Source organism: Pollicipes pollicipes, unplaced genomic scaffold (genome assembly GCF_011947565.3).
Source record: "Pollicipes pollicipes isolate AB1234 unplaced genomic scaffold, Ppol_2.1 Scaffold_4295;HRSCAF=5057_pilon_pilon_pilon, whole genome shotgun sequence".
NCBI lineage: Eukaryota > Metazoa > Arthropoda > Thecostraca > Pollicipedomorpha > Pollicipedidae > Pollicipes > Pollicipes pollicipes.
In genome coordinates, this window is record NW_023596461.1 from 17,631,846 (window position 1) to 17,648,694 (window position 16,849).

General features: G+C 49.4%; 1 protein-coding gene across 1 annotated transcript in view; it reads right to left on the reverse strand.

The window, feature by feature from the left end:
• The window catches only part of LOC119097238 (E3 ubiquitin-protein ligase TRIP12-like), an 82,038-nt gene extending 65,617 nt beyond the window's left edge, over positions 1-16,421 (reverse strand). The window contains 4 exon segments of the mRNA XM_037220290.1: positions 3,425-3,544; positions 6,322-6,480; positions 12,237-12,384; positions 16,267-16,421. Coding sequence (XP_037076185.1) covers positions 3,425-3,544; positions 6,322-6,480; positions 12,237-12,336 — 379 coding nt within the window. The 5' untranslated portion in view covers positions 12,337-12,384; positions 16,267-16,421.
• Between the last annotated feature and the right edge of the window lie 428 nt (positions 16,422-16,849).

The window sequence follows — 16,849 nt, forward strand, 5'->3', positions numbered from 1 at the left end:
CAGCCTTCTGCAAGTGGTGCCCAGGAGGAACAGTGTGCTCCGAACGATGAAAGCGGACATCCTGGTCCGGATGGTGAGAGATGAAAGTCTGCTCATCGTTGTAAATAGGGACAGTCTGCTCCGAGTGGTGTACGGTGGCAGCCTGCTCAGAGTGGTCATTGGTGTCAGCCTGCTTCGAGTGGTGACGTGTAACAGCCTCCTCAGAGTGCCCAGAGGGGTCAGTCTGCTTCGAGTGGTGTACGGTGGCAGCCTGCTCAGAGTGGTCAGTGGGGTCAGTCCGCTCCGAGTGGTGAGGTGTAGCAGCCTCCTCAGAGTGGTCAGTAGGGTTAGTCTGCTCCGAGTGGTGTACGGTGGCAGCCTGCTCAGGGTGGTCAGTGGGGACAGTCTGCTTCGAGTGGTGACGTGTAACAGCCTCCCCAGAGTGGTCAGCGGGGTCAGTCTGCTTCGAGTGGTGTACGGTGGCAGCTTCCTCAGAGTGGTCAGTGAGGTTAGTCTGCTCCGAGTGGTGAGGTGTAACAGCCTCCTCAGAGCGGTCAGTGGGGTCAGTCTGCTCCGAGTGGTGACGTGTAACAGCCTCCTCAGAGTGTTCAGTGAGGTTAGTCTGCTTCGAGTGGTGAGGTGTAACAGCCTCCTTAGGGTGGTCAGTGGGGTCAGCCTGCTCCGAGTGGTGAGGTGTAACAGCCTCCTCAAGTATCAGTGGGTACCTGCTCGAGTGGTGAGTGTAACAGCCTCCTCAGGTGGTCAGTGGGTCTGCTCGAGTCTGCACAGCCTCTCGAGTGTCAGGGGTCAGCCTGCTCGATGTGACGTGTAACAGCCTCCTCAGAGTGGTCAGTGGTCATCTGCTCCGAGTGGGAGCTCCACGGTTGGAAGTGGTAACAGCCTCCTCAGAGTGGTCATGGGTCAGTCTGCTCCGAGTGGTGGTGTACAGCCTCCTCAGAGTGTCATGGGTCAGCCTGCTCCAGTGGTGAGTGGTAACAGCCTCCTCAAGGGTCAGTGAGGTCAGTCTGCTCCGATGGGAGTGAAAGCCTCCTCAGGCGGTCAGTGGGGTCAGTCTGCTCGATGGTGAGTGTAACAGCCTCCTCAGAGTGGTCAGTGAGGTCAGTCTGCTCCGAGTGGTGAGGTGTAACAGCCTCCTCAGAGTGATCAGTGGGGTCAGTCTGCTCCGAGTGGTGAGGTGTAACAGCCTCCTCAGAGTGGTCAGTGAGGTCAGTCTGTTCCGACGGTGAGGTAACAGCTTCCTCAGAGTGGTCAGTGGGGTCAGCCTGCTCCGAGTGGTGACGTGTAACCTCCTCAGAGTGGTCAGTGGGGTCAGTCTGTTCCGAGCGGTGAGGTGTAACAGCCTCCTCAGAGTGCTCAGTGGGGTCAGTCTGCTCGAGTGGTGAGGTGTAACAGCCTCCTCAGAGTGATCAGTGGAGGCAGCCTGCTTCGAGTGGTGACGTGCAACAGCCTCCTCACAGTGGTCAGTGGGTCAGCCTGCTCCGAGTGGGACGTGTAACAGCCTCCTCAGAGTGATCAGTGGAGGCAGCCTGCTCCGAGTGGTGACGCGTAACAGCCTCCTCAGAGTGATCAGTGGGGTCAGTCTGCTTCGAGTGGTGAGGTGTAACAGCCCCTCAGAGTGATCAGTGGAGGCAGCCTGTTCGAGTGGTGACGCGTAACAGCCTCCTCAGAGTGATCAGTGGGGTCAGTCTGCTTCGAGTGGTGACGTGTAACAGCCTCCTCAGAGTGATCAGTGGGGTCCCTGCTCCGAGTGGGCGTGTACAGCCTCCTCAGGGTGATCAGTGGGGTCAGCCTGCTCCGAGTGGTGACGTGTAACAGCCTCCTCAGAGTGATCAGTGGAGGCAGCCTGCTCCGAGCGGTGAGCGGTGACAGCCTCCTCAGAGTGATCAGTGGAGGCAGCCTGCTCCGAGCGGTGGGCGGTGATAGTCTCCTCAGAGTGGTCAGTGGAGGCAGCCTGCTCCGAGCGGTGGGCGGTGATAGTCTCCTCAGAGTGATCAGTGAGCAGCCTGCTCCGAGCGGGTGGCGTGCAGCCTCCTCAGAGTGATCAGTGGAGGCAGCCTGCTCCGAGCGGTGACGTGTAACAGCCTCCTCAGAGTGATCAGTGGAGGCAGCCTGCTCCGAGTGGTGACGTGTAACAGCCTCCTCAGAGTGATCAGTGAGGTCAGCCTGCTCCGAGTGGTGACGTGTAACAGCCTCCTCAGAGTGATCAGTGAGGTCAGCCTGATCCGAGTGGTGACGTGTAACAGCCTCCTCAGAGTGGATCAGTGGAGAGCCTGCTCCGAGTGGTGACGTGTAACAGCCTCCTCAGAGTGGTCAGTGGGGTCAGCCTGCTCCGAGTGGTGACGTGTAACAGCCTCCTCAGAGCGATCAGTGGAGGCAGCCTGCTCCGAGTGGTGAGGTAACAGCCTCCTCAGAGCGGTCAGTGGAGGCAGCCTGCTCCGAGTGGTGACGTGTAACAGCCTCCTCAGAGTGATCAGTGGGGCAGCCTGCTCCGAGGGTGACGTGTAACAGCCTCCTCAGAGTGATCAGTGGGGTCAGCCTGCTCCGAGTGGTGAGGTGTAACAGCCTCCTCAGGGTGGTCAGTGGGGTCAGCCTGCTCCGAGTGGTGACGTGTAACAGCCTCCTCAGAGTGATCAGTGGAGGCAGCCTGCTCCGAGCGGTGAGGTGTAACAGCCTCCTCAGAGTGATCAGTGGAGGCAGCCTGCTCCGAGCGGTGAGGTGTAACAGCCTCCTCAGAGTGATCAGTGGAGGCAGCCTGCTCCGAGTGGTGAGGTGTAACAGCCTCCTCAGAGTGGTCAGTGGGGTCAGCCTGCTCCGAGTGTGAGGTGTAACAGCCTCCTCAGAGTGATCAGTGGGGTCAGCCTGCTCCGAGTGGTGACGTGTAACAGCCTCCTCAGAGTGATCAGTGGAGGCAGCCTGCTCCGAGTGGTGACGTGTAACACAGCCTCCTCAGAGTGTCAGTGGGGCAGCCTGCTCCGAGTGGTGAGGTGTAACAGCCTCCTCAGATGATCAGTGGAGGCAGCCTGCTCCGAGGTGAGTGTAACAGCCTCCTCAGAGCGATCAGTGGAGGCAGCCTGCTCCGAGCGGTGAGGTGTAACAGCCTCCTCAGAGTGATCAGTGGAGGCAGCCTGCTCCGAGCGTGGGCGGTGATAGTCCCCTCTCTGAGCCCTGCCAGGAGCTCTGCTCAGCGTCGTGTGGGACGACAGGTCGGCTACGGCCGGTGATGGACACAGTGATGCCAGTGATGGGCACGGCCAGCTCTGGGTGGCGAGGAAGTGAGGGCAGAAGGCCTTCTCCGAGTGGTGACCGAGATGGCCTGCTCCCAGCGGTGACAGAATGGCAGTCTGCTCCGAGCGGTGGACGGTGGCTGTCGGTACCATGCGGTGAGCGGGGCCAATGACAAGAGGAAGCCGCCAGCTGCACCCACCTCGACCTGTCCTGGTGCCGGCCGGCTCCTGACGGCGCCGGGCTGCTGGCTTCTGCTGGCCGCTCGTGGACGGCTCCGGCGAGCGGGACACGGTCTTCCGACCGCTGCCGCTACCGCCTCCTGCGGACAGAGCCGAGCGGTCAGTGCAGCGCGCCGAACGTCGCGGCCTGCCGGGCACACCGCGCGCACCGAGGGGCCACGTCGAACGCCACCCAGCCACGCCATGGAACACGGCCAAATGCCGCCCAACAGACAATGACATATAGCTTAACACCACTGAATCCGATTCGCACATTAAGCTTGACACCAGCAGAGCAAAACATCATACCAAGCTAATCTGTCGCGAAGTTAACTATAACATCGGCTCGACACCACCAGCCAACGACATCACGCTGCTCCAAAATCTAGCCTGTGAACTGGTAACACTCCAGCAACACACGAATGTCGCTGGAGTTTCCCGCATCTCTGGGACTGCATCTCGCACCCACCTTTTTTGAAACTAGTCAATCACATTTCGACAAGGTATAGCACCACAGCAATACTCAGAGCGATGTGTAAGATCCAGCAGAAACATCGCAGGCAGACCTGAGAGAGCGATGTGTTAAGTCACGCAACACACATCGTAGGGCGACTTGAGTGTAGATTATTACGGCCTGCCCAGGTGGTGCGTGCTTCGAGTCCAAAAATACCACCCATGCATATAGGACCGCATTCTTGCCATCTCACCACCAGAATACATCAATACAGCGCGGTATCTGTCGAACATCACCGAACCAGAAGTCGTTGGGCAGAACCAGACCGCGACATCCGGCCGAGCGTAACAGAGACTGAACGCATTATGCGCGAGGACAACGTGACGTGCAGGAAACCTCCTGCCTGGACAGATTTGTTGGATAGAGCATATTTACGGCACACGATGTCCGAAATGCGCTGTAGAATCGAGCGACGTCTGTACTGACCGACGAGATTGGATAGACCGCTGCAATCAAAAACATCATCCAGGGAGCCCGCCGACAGTAATCGAATCTGACGTAAATTCTGAGAGCGCCAAGGAGCTCATCCGGGTTCATTCAGCACTGGTGCGCCAAACCAAGGGTGAACATTACTGAATCAAGTCGCCAGCAGACCCATAAAAAATCCCCGCTGTGGAAAGGCTGACCTCCTAGTCTGCGCTATAGTTCAGTGCCATCGTATTCATTTTAGCATACAATTTGGTAGCTTCTCCCGACATGCTTCCCATCTCGGCCATGACAAAACCCCACGTCATCTACGCAAACCCCGCGGCGCAGCGCAGCCAAAAACTTGAGCACGCTTGCGTCTAAAAATGCATGTCAAAGGTAGCAGTATTCGACGCCCAGCCGCTCGACAGTTCAGTTACATTGCCAGAGCGCGCAGTACCTTTAATTCTTACCATTGGAAGCAGACAACGGCAAACAACATAAGTCTGACCGCGAAAGACAGCCTCCAGCTCCCAATGATTTTAAAAGCCTGTCTAAAATAAAGCTAGGACCCAGATATCACAAACGGCGCTCGTTGAACCTTTAACTGACTCCCTATGCCGTGTATTTTGGGAGATCTTCGACATCCTGATAATTGGCCCGCTTCACTGATCTTTTTCAACCAAATAATAAAATTTGCTGACTGATCGCGGTAGGCTCCTAGATCCTGATGGATTTATTCGCATCAACACGTAAAAGAACATTATCAACGTTCCCGACTTGTTTTTGGGTTTGCACTGCTCATACGACAACCATTGTCAATCAGACCTTCAACGACAGCGACCTTGGCACATGCATAACATTTTTTATTGGACATACCCCGATGATGATTCATAAATGTCTGCATTTTTCTGTGAATTCGGATAATAAGCCTCGTGTTTTCGGTAGCCAAGTTTATCCATGATAGGTGCGACTTGTCGCTCGTGTTGGACCGAATGTTGCCGATGGGAAAAAGCAATGGACCGTAGAACGCTCGGTGCTCGGCACGTGCTGGGCAGGCGGGAAAATCTCATACATCGGGACCGTTGAAGGCCTCTTAAACGCGTTGAACAAATACGTTCTGGACTTTTGGACATGACTTAAAGACGTTTACCAGATCGGCACGGCCGATATTGCCGAAGGGGTACAGGCATGCTGTGGCACGACTGATACCAGGCTGAACGGGGGAAGCGCCAGCAACATGCACCACTGAATACGTTATGTTCGTGTTCCATCCTCCGTCGAAAGGGATATCCGGTGCCGGGGACATCGCAGCAGTATGCCCGTCTGAAGGCCTCGTCTTCTTGACACACAACTGCAATACGACGGTTTAGACGGGCCATGTTTCTAGTGGTTGTGTGATAACATACGGTCATCCACACCGTCTGCCTGTCTGATCTCATACCATAACGTCTGCCCGTCTGGTGTCTGTGCAAAGCATCTCGAAAGACAGCCGAGAGCATTTAAGATCCAGTCCGATCCTGAACCGATGCAGCTTTCTTCGAAACATTCACCCACCGTGTCATCAGTGCTCTGAAGACACGATACTCCCTTTCTGGGATTGTCTGCTCCCAGGAAGGGAGTATCAAGGGGAGTATAAAGGGATTTATGAAGTTAATTATGCTCCCAGAAAGGAAGTACAAAGGGATTTATGCACCGGATACCCTCTGGTATCTGGTGCATAAATCGCTTCAGGCCATTAGCACTGTTCGTATATACCCAGCTCTTCCAGCAACAAAACCAACCGGCTTTAAACGCCGCGCGCCAAACTCCCAATCACAGCCCGACGGAAATCACACGGCCTGCAGCCTCGCAGCGCGCGTACACACACACACACAGCCGACCAGCAGCGCCGGTGAGCCGTCGCCATCCACTCCAGCTCACCAAGCGTCCGCCCACCCTCCCGAGCGGCCCACTCACTGTGTCGGCGCTTGGCCTCCTGCTCGCGCTCAGGCGGCGTGTCGGCGCGTCGCCGCTTCTCCGCGCGGGCCGCCGTCGGCGGGCTGCGAGACGACCGTTTGTGCTCGCCGCCGGCGCTCTGCCCGCTGCCGGACGCGCTGCGCCTCGAGCCGGACCCGTCTGCTGGCGGCGCGACACGTGGGGTCAGCACGGCCTGCTCACGGCCGTGTTTGGCCAGACCCGGCGGCAGCGTCCCGCCGCGGACGGCCAGCCGCTGGCCTTCAGTTGGGTGGGAAATGCTATTATTGGTCGGATGTGCATTCACAGACTTCAGCGGGTTGTCGTATAGTCTGCAGATCATGTTAACAGTCTGAAGAGCTAGACGTGATGTTTAGCTCCCGTATTACCGAGACATAAACGATACACTCATCGCGGCACAATCCTTAGCACGGCCAGTATGCAGTGCATCTACAAACATGCTTCGGCATACAGCAACATGTTGAATACAAACTTACAAATCAATAACGCCAATCATAATGAAGAACCGGTAATATAGTTCCTATAGACGGGTTATTATGGTTCCTGTATCTGCCGCCTGCCTCTAACAATGTCCTGCTTCTGGCCATGCTGTGTTTGGGCTTCAGGACATTCGTCACACCAAGCAACTTAATCTCATGGTGACCCAACCTTAATAAAGTGTGAATACATGTGCCTGTAACGTCGACTCCTCCACAAGATCATTCAATTTTCGGCGCACGAAGGGTGACACAATAGCTGTTTTCAAAGGTAAGCCGGTGGTGAAGTCACTTAACGGAAGCTGGCGTTTTCAAATGGATAAGCGGTTTTAGACATAACGTCACGCCCAGGAATTGGCCCTCCAAGTCCGCCTCCCTTGAATGAATGAAGTCAAGGTTACTCAATGGTACCAGCATTGTAGCATCTTATCTTCCATGCATATTATCCATTTACGTATTTGCGACACCATAATTATCCACACATTCTCGTGGCCAATAGCACACGCTTCGCCCTGTACGCGTGAAATACGCGGGAAAAACAATCACCTGCGAGGGGAAGGCTATGGGACAAGATCGAAGGTTTCATAAGAGATCGTCTAAGCGTTGCATGGGGTTAGACACTTGACGCAGACATAACACCTGTCTTCGAGACAGGTGTTATTACAGGTGTCTTCGAGACAAGGGCTTAATGCGCTTCCCCCATTTGGAGGCGAACGAACAAACATACACATGACAGCACCATGCACCGCGACATATAAGTTGTAGTGCATGGTACTGTAGTGCGCTAACACTAATCGCGTCTTCCAAATTCGCTAGTCTCCACCCGAACACTGTGCGTAGTAGCGGCGGTATGTAGTAGTGTATGTAGTAGTGTATGTGTAGTAGCGGCACTCACGCGGTTCGCGTACGCTGTTGCCACTACAACGCGAAGCTGACGGCAGGATCTCGCGGCGCGCGAAACGTAACTTATGAGAACCTACTGAGTCACGCCGCGTGTGATGTAGGGAATCCCGCATGATGTGGGTGAGAACTGTCCGGGTCAGGATGATGTGCAATCGTTTTTGAGCGACGCAATCAATGCGAAAGCAGAGGACACTTTGGATCAAATCGATGAAATCAGTTTTGGCCGGTAGGTGAGCACCGACCGCTGTACTTCATCTGATCTTGTTCTGCCAGTGGATGAGTTTTTTGGCCTAATTGTCCGAAGCCACATTTGCACTGACTAGACATCCCGTAGCGGCGCAGCACAATGGTAAATTTTTCGATGAACTGAAAAAAAAACACTGCCTGAGAACAAAGCTTTTATTTAGACTTCTTTAGACTAGACTTTTCAGAAAGCTACACTTTCGTCGTTCAAAACAAAGTTAATTAGTTTCTTCAAAACAAAGTTAATTAGTTTCATCAAGATGCCCTGCAATGCATGCCGCATCGTTTCCTGCTATGTTGGCGAGAAGCTGGAAAAATTACGCATAAAGTTAGCGCGCGTTGTCAGACGCGATGAACCATAACACTATTGTGGTCCATGCCTTTCTACCGTACCTTTTGCTGGAAGTGAAAAGCCTCGTTTCAAATCTCGAAAACTGCAATACCTTCAAATGGATCGCCTGTGCAGTACAAGAACAGATCCAACGAACAGTGCACAGAACAGAACATTTGTTTTCATGAAGAGGGCTTTGGCGTCAAGCGCGAGTGGCATTACTTGTCCACATCCTATGGGGAAGAACTCTTGCCACGGGGTTAGGGGACCTAGAAGGGGTTGCTGCCAGTGCCAGCCTATCGCGCTTCTATTCCGATAATATTCTCTCTGCTGAGAAGCTGCGCCAGTTATGGCAAGACAAGGCTAATGTGCGGGCGGTATGTTTCTTCGTACGCAAAGAAGTCTTTCGGACGGAGGATGAGCTTTGGATCACATTGGCTGCAGCCAAGACTCAGACGGACGCCTGAGGTTTGCAGAGTAACCCCAGTGACAGCGTCAGGCGTTGGAAAGGAAGTAGAGGTTGCTTGATGTCAAGAGTTTTGATAGTTTAAGCGCGAGTTGTGCTGAGTCACTGATTTATATCGAGTCACTACACTGAGTCGACTTCCACGTGCATACGAGCCATCGTGTTGTTAAGCTTAGTGCTGTCCTACAATGTCGTCACTTTCCTTTTCAACAAATATAATTATTCTTCACTGTTTTTTTTGTTGTTGCTTTCGCTCCGTCTTTTTCCAAGAAGCTCATGACAAACCGTGGAAACTCACGCCTGATTTCCGGTAGCAAGTAAGACAAAATGAGGGGCCCAGGCTCGACCCGACATGGCGGGACTGATTGATCGTATAGTAAGCACAGGGTACAGCGGTTCCAGGTCAGGGGACACCTGCACCAGGACTTCGCGAATGACGTCACAGACGCTCACTGTTGTCGTTTGTCGCCACCTCGTCATACCCTGCCCCTCCCGAGGCCTGGCGCCGCCTGTGCGGAGAGACGCCTGGGAGATGCTGCGCCGGCAGCCGACTGAGGATAGCGCGAATGAGGCGTAGGCCCGTACTGTGACAGTTTTCCATCCTTGCCAAACCTGAAACCATCTTTGTATTGTTGAATGATGGGGTTCAAACTACGCTCATTCAAAAGAAAATGACAAAAGGTTCTAAATCGCGTAGGAATAGGGGGTCTGCATGCATTACATATGCTCATAATGCACAATCAATGTTTCTTGTGCAATGACGATTTCACGCAAGACGTAGTTTTGAAGGCTTTCTAACCATTTTGACATGACGATTTGCACAGCTTTTTTCCATCGCAGCGAAAAAAAATCGCCGTTGAACTGACCCTTCAACACAACATGAAAATTCTGGAGGCTGTAACTCCGAAACCGCTGCACTGAGAAATCTGTAAGTGTCTACCTGTCACATGCGTATTCGACGCCGCTGACAACTCCTGATACTCATTGGTATCAACATCCGAGGGCTGGGGGTGCAAAAATGACGCCCTCGACCTGGCGATTTGTCGTGGGATGCCTCTAGTGTTAGACAGGGCGGGTAAAGTGACAAGAGGAAAAAGTCAACACAAATGAGGGGGCCCATCCAGGGGTGTCATTTTGTATGCGTTCGAGCGAGCCTGACCCCCCCCCCCCTCCCCCCTCGTCCTCCATGATGACTCGGGCCCTTTCAATGCTCTCCTGAGCACCCGTCCCCATCGCATATGAGCAAGAGAACACCGGGCTGGCGAAGTGCAGCAGGTGCCGGAACTACTGAGACACTAGGCATCATCATGTATCATCATTATCACCATCACATCGCCTTCCAGAGGGAAGTCTTGCTCAACATCAACACGATTTTGAGACCCACGAAATAAGTGTCTCTTTAATTTCAATTTTGATATCGGGAACCAAGTGACCGAAGTTCGGGAAGAAACTTATGATTTGATGGCAGGTTAAGTCAACTTCACTGGCTTAGTCCCCATCCCCCAACCAATTTTAGAAAGTGACACCCCCGCATCCATCCTTGTTCCAGAGCAACATATAAAACAAACTACATCAAAGTTTTGAGCTTCCGTCTTCGCAATCTTAGGAGCCAGAACATCGATGGTCGGGGAGGGCGCCTGGCGTGCGAGAACAGCCATCGTGAAATGATGCCTCTGAAAGTCTTACAGAATGAATTCGTCCAGTCTCCAAATTTAACTGTAGAGTGCTTTCACAACCAAAGTTGTGAGGAAGTTCTATAAAGGGCTAAAAAGCGACTGTCAAACGAAAAGAGATATTTCATTTTTACTTGTCTAATTCCACTACCAAATTTCGGCACCGGTTCGCAGTGCTGTGAATGCTAATCCGAGCATATTACAAGTACGCAAACTGTGCAAGCCAAACATGCTCCCGAACTACCTTCCAAATTTACAAACTGACATTCTAAAGCGTTCAAAGGTACTTGTTCCAGAAACGTTGTCGTTTTTGACCGCTCACTGCCCACCGTCTAATATCAGCAAGCGGGCCGACGCCGCGCGGCCTGCGGAGACTGCAACAGCGGGCACCGGGGTTTTGTTCAAAGGCTTAAGAGCTCGCGTGGTCAACACTACGTTATGTAATTCATCCACTTCTAGGTTCTGAACAAAGGCTGCACATTCCCAGACGAATATGGTCACTGAGGAGCCAGCTGAACCAGCAACGCTTTTAAAATCAACCTGCCTGGCGCTTGTCATTAACATCATGGTCGTTTCATTTGTCACACATTCGAATTGGTGCATGTTAGCGCCGATTTCCTCTCAGTCACAGAACAGCTTGGAACAATGTCTCCAAGAAGTATAGCTGGCTCACGATGCGCGTATGATGAAGTGAGTGGTAAAAGATATTATCAAGAGGGCATGAGCCTAAATGTTTTGAAAAAGACCTTGAGAACCATTTTCTGAAGTGAAAAAAATGCATGGAGGAGTGCTTATGTTTTGTTTTACATTAACTAAAATGCGTGAGTTCATTGTTGAAACTTTAGGGTGTCGAGAGCCACCGTGTAAACGAGATGCGAAGCCAGATGGATTGTGAATACTTTTCTTGTGAACACACATATAAAGCACCAAAAACTTACTGAAACGTAGAATGGTAAATTAGGCACAGATTTTACTTTTCAGTCTAAAAGAAAGGTACAACTGCACCCCTTCAGCTTTACAAAACAAGTGCATATAATAGCCTGATACAACTGCGACGTTTCCATATACGATCGCTGTGGCTATGCACCCGAACTTTCAAACAGGTAGTGAGTGCGGCATATCTATGTGTATATTGGATATCCATTTGTGTATATATATATATATATACAAATATATATATATATATATATATATATATATATATATATATATGTATATATAAAATAAACGACCAGAAAAGCAGGCCACATTTGGACGGCATACGATAAGTTTTTCGTACCTATCGTACCTATCCCTTATGGCAACTTCCAAGTCCCCCCCCCCAATCATTTTGAGAAGTTTACACCAATGTATGCATCATTTGCATGGTGCCAGAGTTTTCTGTACCAACTAATTTAGCAGAAAACATCGAAATTTAGCCCAATTGATCAGCGCTATCAGATTACTTAAACCTACGTGAACTGTTACCAACCAGGATGTCTTCCAAAGAACTTTTCTCAGGCAAACAAACCCCACAGCACCGGTGCCTCGCCAGTTACTATTGCTTTCCCTTTTCAACAGCGGACAAATTTAGCCAGTCATTCAACTTATCTGAGGTACACAAGCTCAATCATGCATCCGACTACGGTCAACCAGCCGGATCGCTTATCCCACACACAAACTTAACTGATTGGCCAACCCAGGGGCCCTGACCCCTCCCCCCCCCCCCAACAAACACACCTCAACTCGCCTGCTGCGAGCCGAGACTCACGGGCGCCACGGACGCCGCGCGAGCGTGCGTGCGTGCGCGGGTGCCGGCGACCTACCGGATCGGTCGTGGGACCTCTGGCGGCGGGCGGCTGACGAACGGAGTCGGCGGGCGATGCAGTCGTCGACGCCTGCGTCCGCGCTAGCAGAGTCGGCCATTCGAAACGCAGTCTGGGAGGGCAGGCATTCCACGTGTGCGCTAAGAGTCTGCAGCGGAGTGGCGGCGCCGTCAGACACGGCGGTTCGCGCGGCGGGGGCCGGAGACCACGTGCCTTTATGCATGGGGTGGTGAAAAACTACAAATATGGGTTTCACTGTGGTTTATCTTTTTTTCTCTGCCTATGTTCACATTCTGAACTTTCTGTTCAATGGAAACATAGGATGGACCACAGATGGATAAAGATTTCTCACATGATAAATATGGCAAGCTTACTGTCAAAAATTCCTAGTGCTTCAGGCCACTAAAAGGTTGGTCAAACACTAGAACAATTGTGAGACTGAAAATTGTGAAAATAAAACACTTGCCAAATTTTTCATTGGGTGTGTTGGTGGCTTGATTAAGTAACAACATGTGTATGTGCATTCCACATGTGAGAGCCATATGACAAGATAAGGCAATAAGAGAATCCCTTCAGTTCAGTTCTGTCCAGTTCAGTTGTTCTTTAACAGTTCCATTATGATGTACTACAGCTGTTGATGAACGAAGTATTGTTTGATGCACAAACACAAAATAAAGAAGTACAGCTTGATCAATGAAAAATCCAAAAGCAAGGTGACTATTTGGGCTATGCCAACAAATCATCCACAAGGCATCACACTCATAGTGCTGACCAACTCCATCCCCTTCAGTTACCCACAACTTGCTGGCAATTTCAATGCATGTGTTCCACAATTGTTGATCTCACTTGATGTCTTGGTGAGGTCTGCATCCCAAGTTGCTGCATTGCTTTGCTAAACAAATAGGGGGGGGGGGGCTGCACTGCTTTCATGCTTAAAACTATTGCTCAGGGAATTATCTCCAAACCTCATTCAATTTCACCACAAAGCTCGGAGTGATGGAAAAAGAGCAAAGTGAAAATGTGAATACCACACAACATGCACATTGAAAAACAGCAAACCCATAATTCACACAGGCAACAAGGCGCATTCAAGTGAGTACTAGGTACCAAAAATCAAAACAGTAGAATATACAGAAGAAAAAAATTGTATGCCAATAATCACATAGCCTGCTCCTGCACTGCACAGAAATGATGCTTGGCTTATTGACCAGCAGCCATGGATAGGGGTCCACAAATGGATGCATTGCACAGCTTGACTGGCATGGACACATCAGCTGGCACCTGACCAAAAGCCCAACCCAAAGCAGTGCAACTGTGTTGGGGCATTGCACACAAAACATCCAATGGCCCTCTGCAGGAAAAATGCCAGAGGCAAAATTATCTGAAAAACTTGATGAGCCTGCCTTTGCTGGTGGGCTTGGGCCACATGCAGCAACATCTGCTTAGCAAGTGCTTGTAACCCAAGCCCCACCACACAGATTGGTTGAAGCATTCCAGATAAATATGAATATGGTGGGTCCATTACCTGATAAGGTATGGACATGCATTAGGTGTGGTGCAATATGTATTTGTTATCACTTCATGATGAAATCAATGAGGAGGCATGTTTCAATCAAATATTTTAAAGTTGTTAGGTAGCATTTCCATCAATTTTATCTAGAAGCATTGTGCATTCCTATAAAATCATCATTTTCTTCACATTGGGTTACAGGCTGCTGCACCTTATTGTGGAATGCATATATTTGGTTGACTTTGGATAGATGAATATGCACAGGGTCCCACATTACAAGTTGTGTAAAAGTCCATCCAAAGTCCAAAATCCATACTTATGTCCATCTACAATCCCTGTCAATGAGATGGGAGACAAAGACCTTTAAAGGGAGTGTTGCAGATTTGTGCGAGGTTTCACACTGAAACAGCCATCTTGAAAATCATTTGGTAAGTCCATAGCCCTGCCCTTTTGACCTAAAACTCTCTAATTTCTGAACTACAAGCCCACAAAGATATGCCATTTTGGGAGGAGAACATGTTAAGGAACATATTTACTGAACAGAGACTCTGTTATCTAGAACAGCCTGTTCTACTGAAAAAGTGTCTCAAACATTATATGTGAGCTCATTTCAACATGCCTGATGCTTGCTTCAATGCCTCCAAATATGGAGCACTCCCTTAAAGTGCCAAGTCAAGATAACATGATTGTGTACAGGACAGCACCCTATGCCTAGCACTTTGTTTTGCCTCAAAAGAAAAGAAAATGTGCATGAAAAGCATAACCAGCCACTGATCCACAACAGTTCAGAATAAATAAACCTTTTGCCACCTAGTGTTCAATTGCCAGTTGGCATGTGCACCCAAAACTAGCTATGTTTTGTTTCCTAAAAACCTGGTATCGGCTTGGTATTACTACAAGTCTAGGTCCATGGATTCAGACCACAGACCTTATGCACCAGCAAAGCATGCCAGACACAACCACTGCTGCTGAGCATCAATATAGGCCATGTGGTCAAAACTGTTCTGTGCCAGCAAAGCACCAGCATTGCCAGCATACACCGCTAGGTTAAAAGCAGTTCTCATTTATTCCGGGCTACAAGTATTGACATAGCAAAACAAAGCAACCTCACCATTATGCCATTTTGAGAACTAATTCCCATACACAAAGCTGCATTTACTTCTCCTCATACAGTCTGTCATAAAATGTCAGTCATGATGATGGCTCCCTGCTGGTTTTTTACCCCAAAATGACAATGACAATGACTGGAGCTCATGGCATACCAATACATTTAACATGGGTTCTTTTAAGTTAAGGCACACTCACAGCTTGAAAAGAAATGTTCTCAAGACAGATGACAAGACTTGCATTGCTGGCTGAGGATCAGCTGACAGTACCAAGGTTCTTACCATCACATGAATAATGCATGGATGAAATATATGTGATGAAATATATATGACATATATATATATATATAGTATGTATATATATATATATATATATATATATATATATATATATAATATGATATATGATCACCTTTTGACCAGAATTTATGGGATGTGTAATGATTTCATTGCAACATACCAACTTTCAAAAAATCTATTAATAGCAGACAGTGTTCAAATAGAGGAAGACTGGAAGGTTATGCAACACATTGCCTCTCAAGCTAATGCATACCATTTTTAATGTAAAAAACACATGTAACACTATGCATTTGATCTGGATGAAAAACATCTTTTCTAAGCTAGCTAACTCATGAAATATGAGTGTGCTCAGTTACAAATCAGCAAAATATAAAATGCTTCCTTCTCTGTTTCTTCCCACAAGCATTTCAAACACATCAAATATCAAGTCAACTAGGCAGTGGTTGGCTTGGGCTCCATGCCTTAACTTGGCCTTGGCACTTAATTCTGCCTTGGTCATTTGGTCTTAATTTGGTCTTGATTAAGGCTTCATGCCTTAACTTAGTTGCACAACACAAAACAGATTACAGAAATATATTAAAACTCATGCAGCCAATGGTAAACTGTCAATTATTGCTATCTGGCAACAAAATCATTCCTGCAGCACACTTGAAAGGGAAATTTCGAATATAAAGATCAACTAATTGAGCATAACTTGGAAATATATAGCAATAGCTTAAAACAGGCATAGAACCATGCTTTCATGCACCATTGTTCTAAAAAATGCCTACAGCATTTCATGTAACATATCCCATAATACAGCGCATATACACATAAGAGATGCACAACATACTGTAATTTAAACCACAGAAAATAATCACATGCCCTAGGCCCAACTATCCACAAATGGTGGTATGCATGAAACCTTAAGTATCCAGTAATGGCAATGGTGCACATTTTCTTTTCTCAAATAATGGTATGCCAAAAATTAATATGCTGGATCCCAAGACCAGGCTTTCATGGTTTTCATGTTAAGCACAGATGTCACCCACGATTCATGATCAGTGTATACCATCCAACGGTCACATGAAGGCAAAACCGACGCAAAGTTTGCGACCGAACTCTGCCTTCTCACCTGAATACAAGGTCGGCCGTTACCTTGTATATGACTAAATTATGGACAAAAAGTGCACAGACGCACACTTATCAGAGCAAAGATGCGTTTACTTGACAAAATGGGAGATCAAAAACATGGGCTCTCCCCACACCGCATCCCCTTTCCTCCCTGCGCGATCGCCCCCGGCGTTGCGAACGATCAGCTGAGCAGAATGCATGGCTGTTCTGCGATGGTGGTTTGCCGACCATTCAAGAATATTTTAACTGGATGCATGGCTAAGACTTAGTTTCGTAGATATTTGACAGTAAAATGTTTGAGTGAGATACGTTATTCAACTAATAAATCACAGTATCAAGAAGCTGCACCGAGCGGGTATTCAAAACCACAGAAAGCTATCGTCACCATTTACCCTAACGCGCGGGGGACTTGAATCGCGTTCGCACCCGCGAGGTCGCACTCGAAGAAGCGTGGTAGCGGAATGCGATCAGAAATGGCATTTAACGTGGTTTATGTCCGACAACCCAACTTGACCAGGTCATTGTAAATCACCCCTTTTTTAATTGCGTCTCGAGGCACTCGCATACATCACGCAAGGAAGACC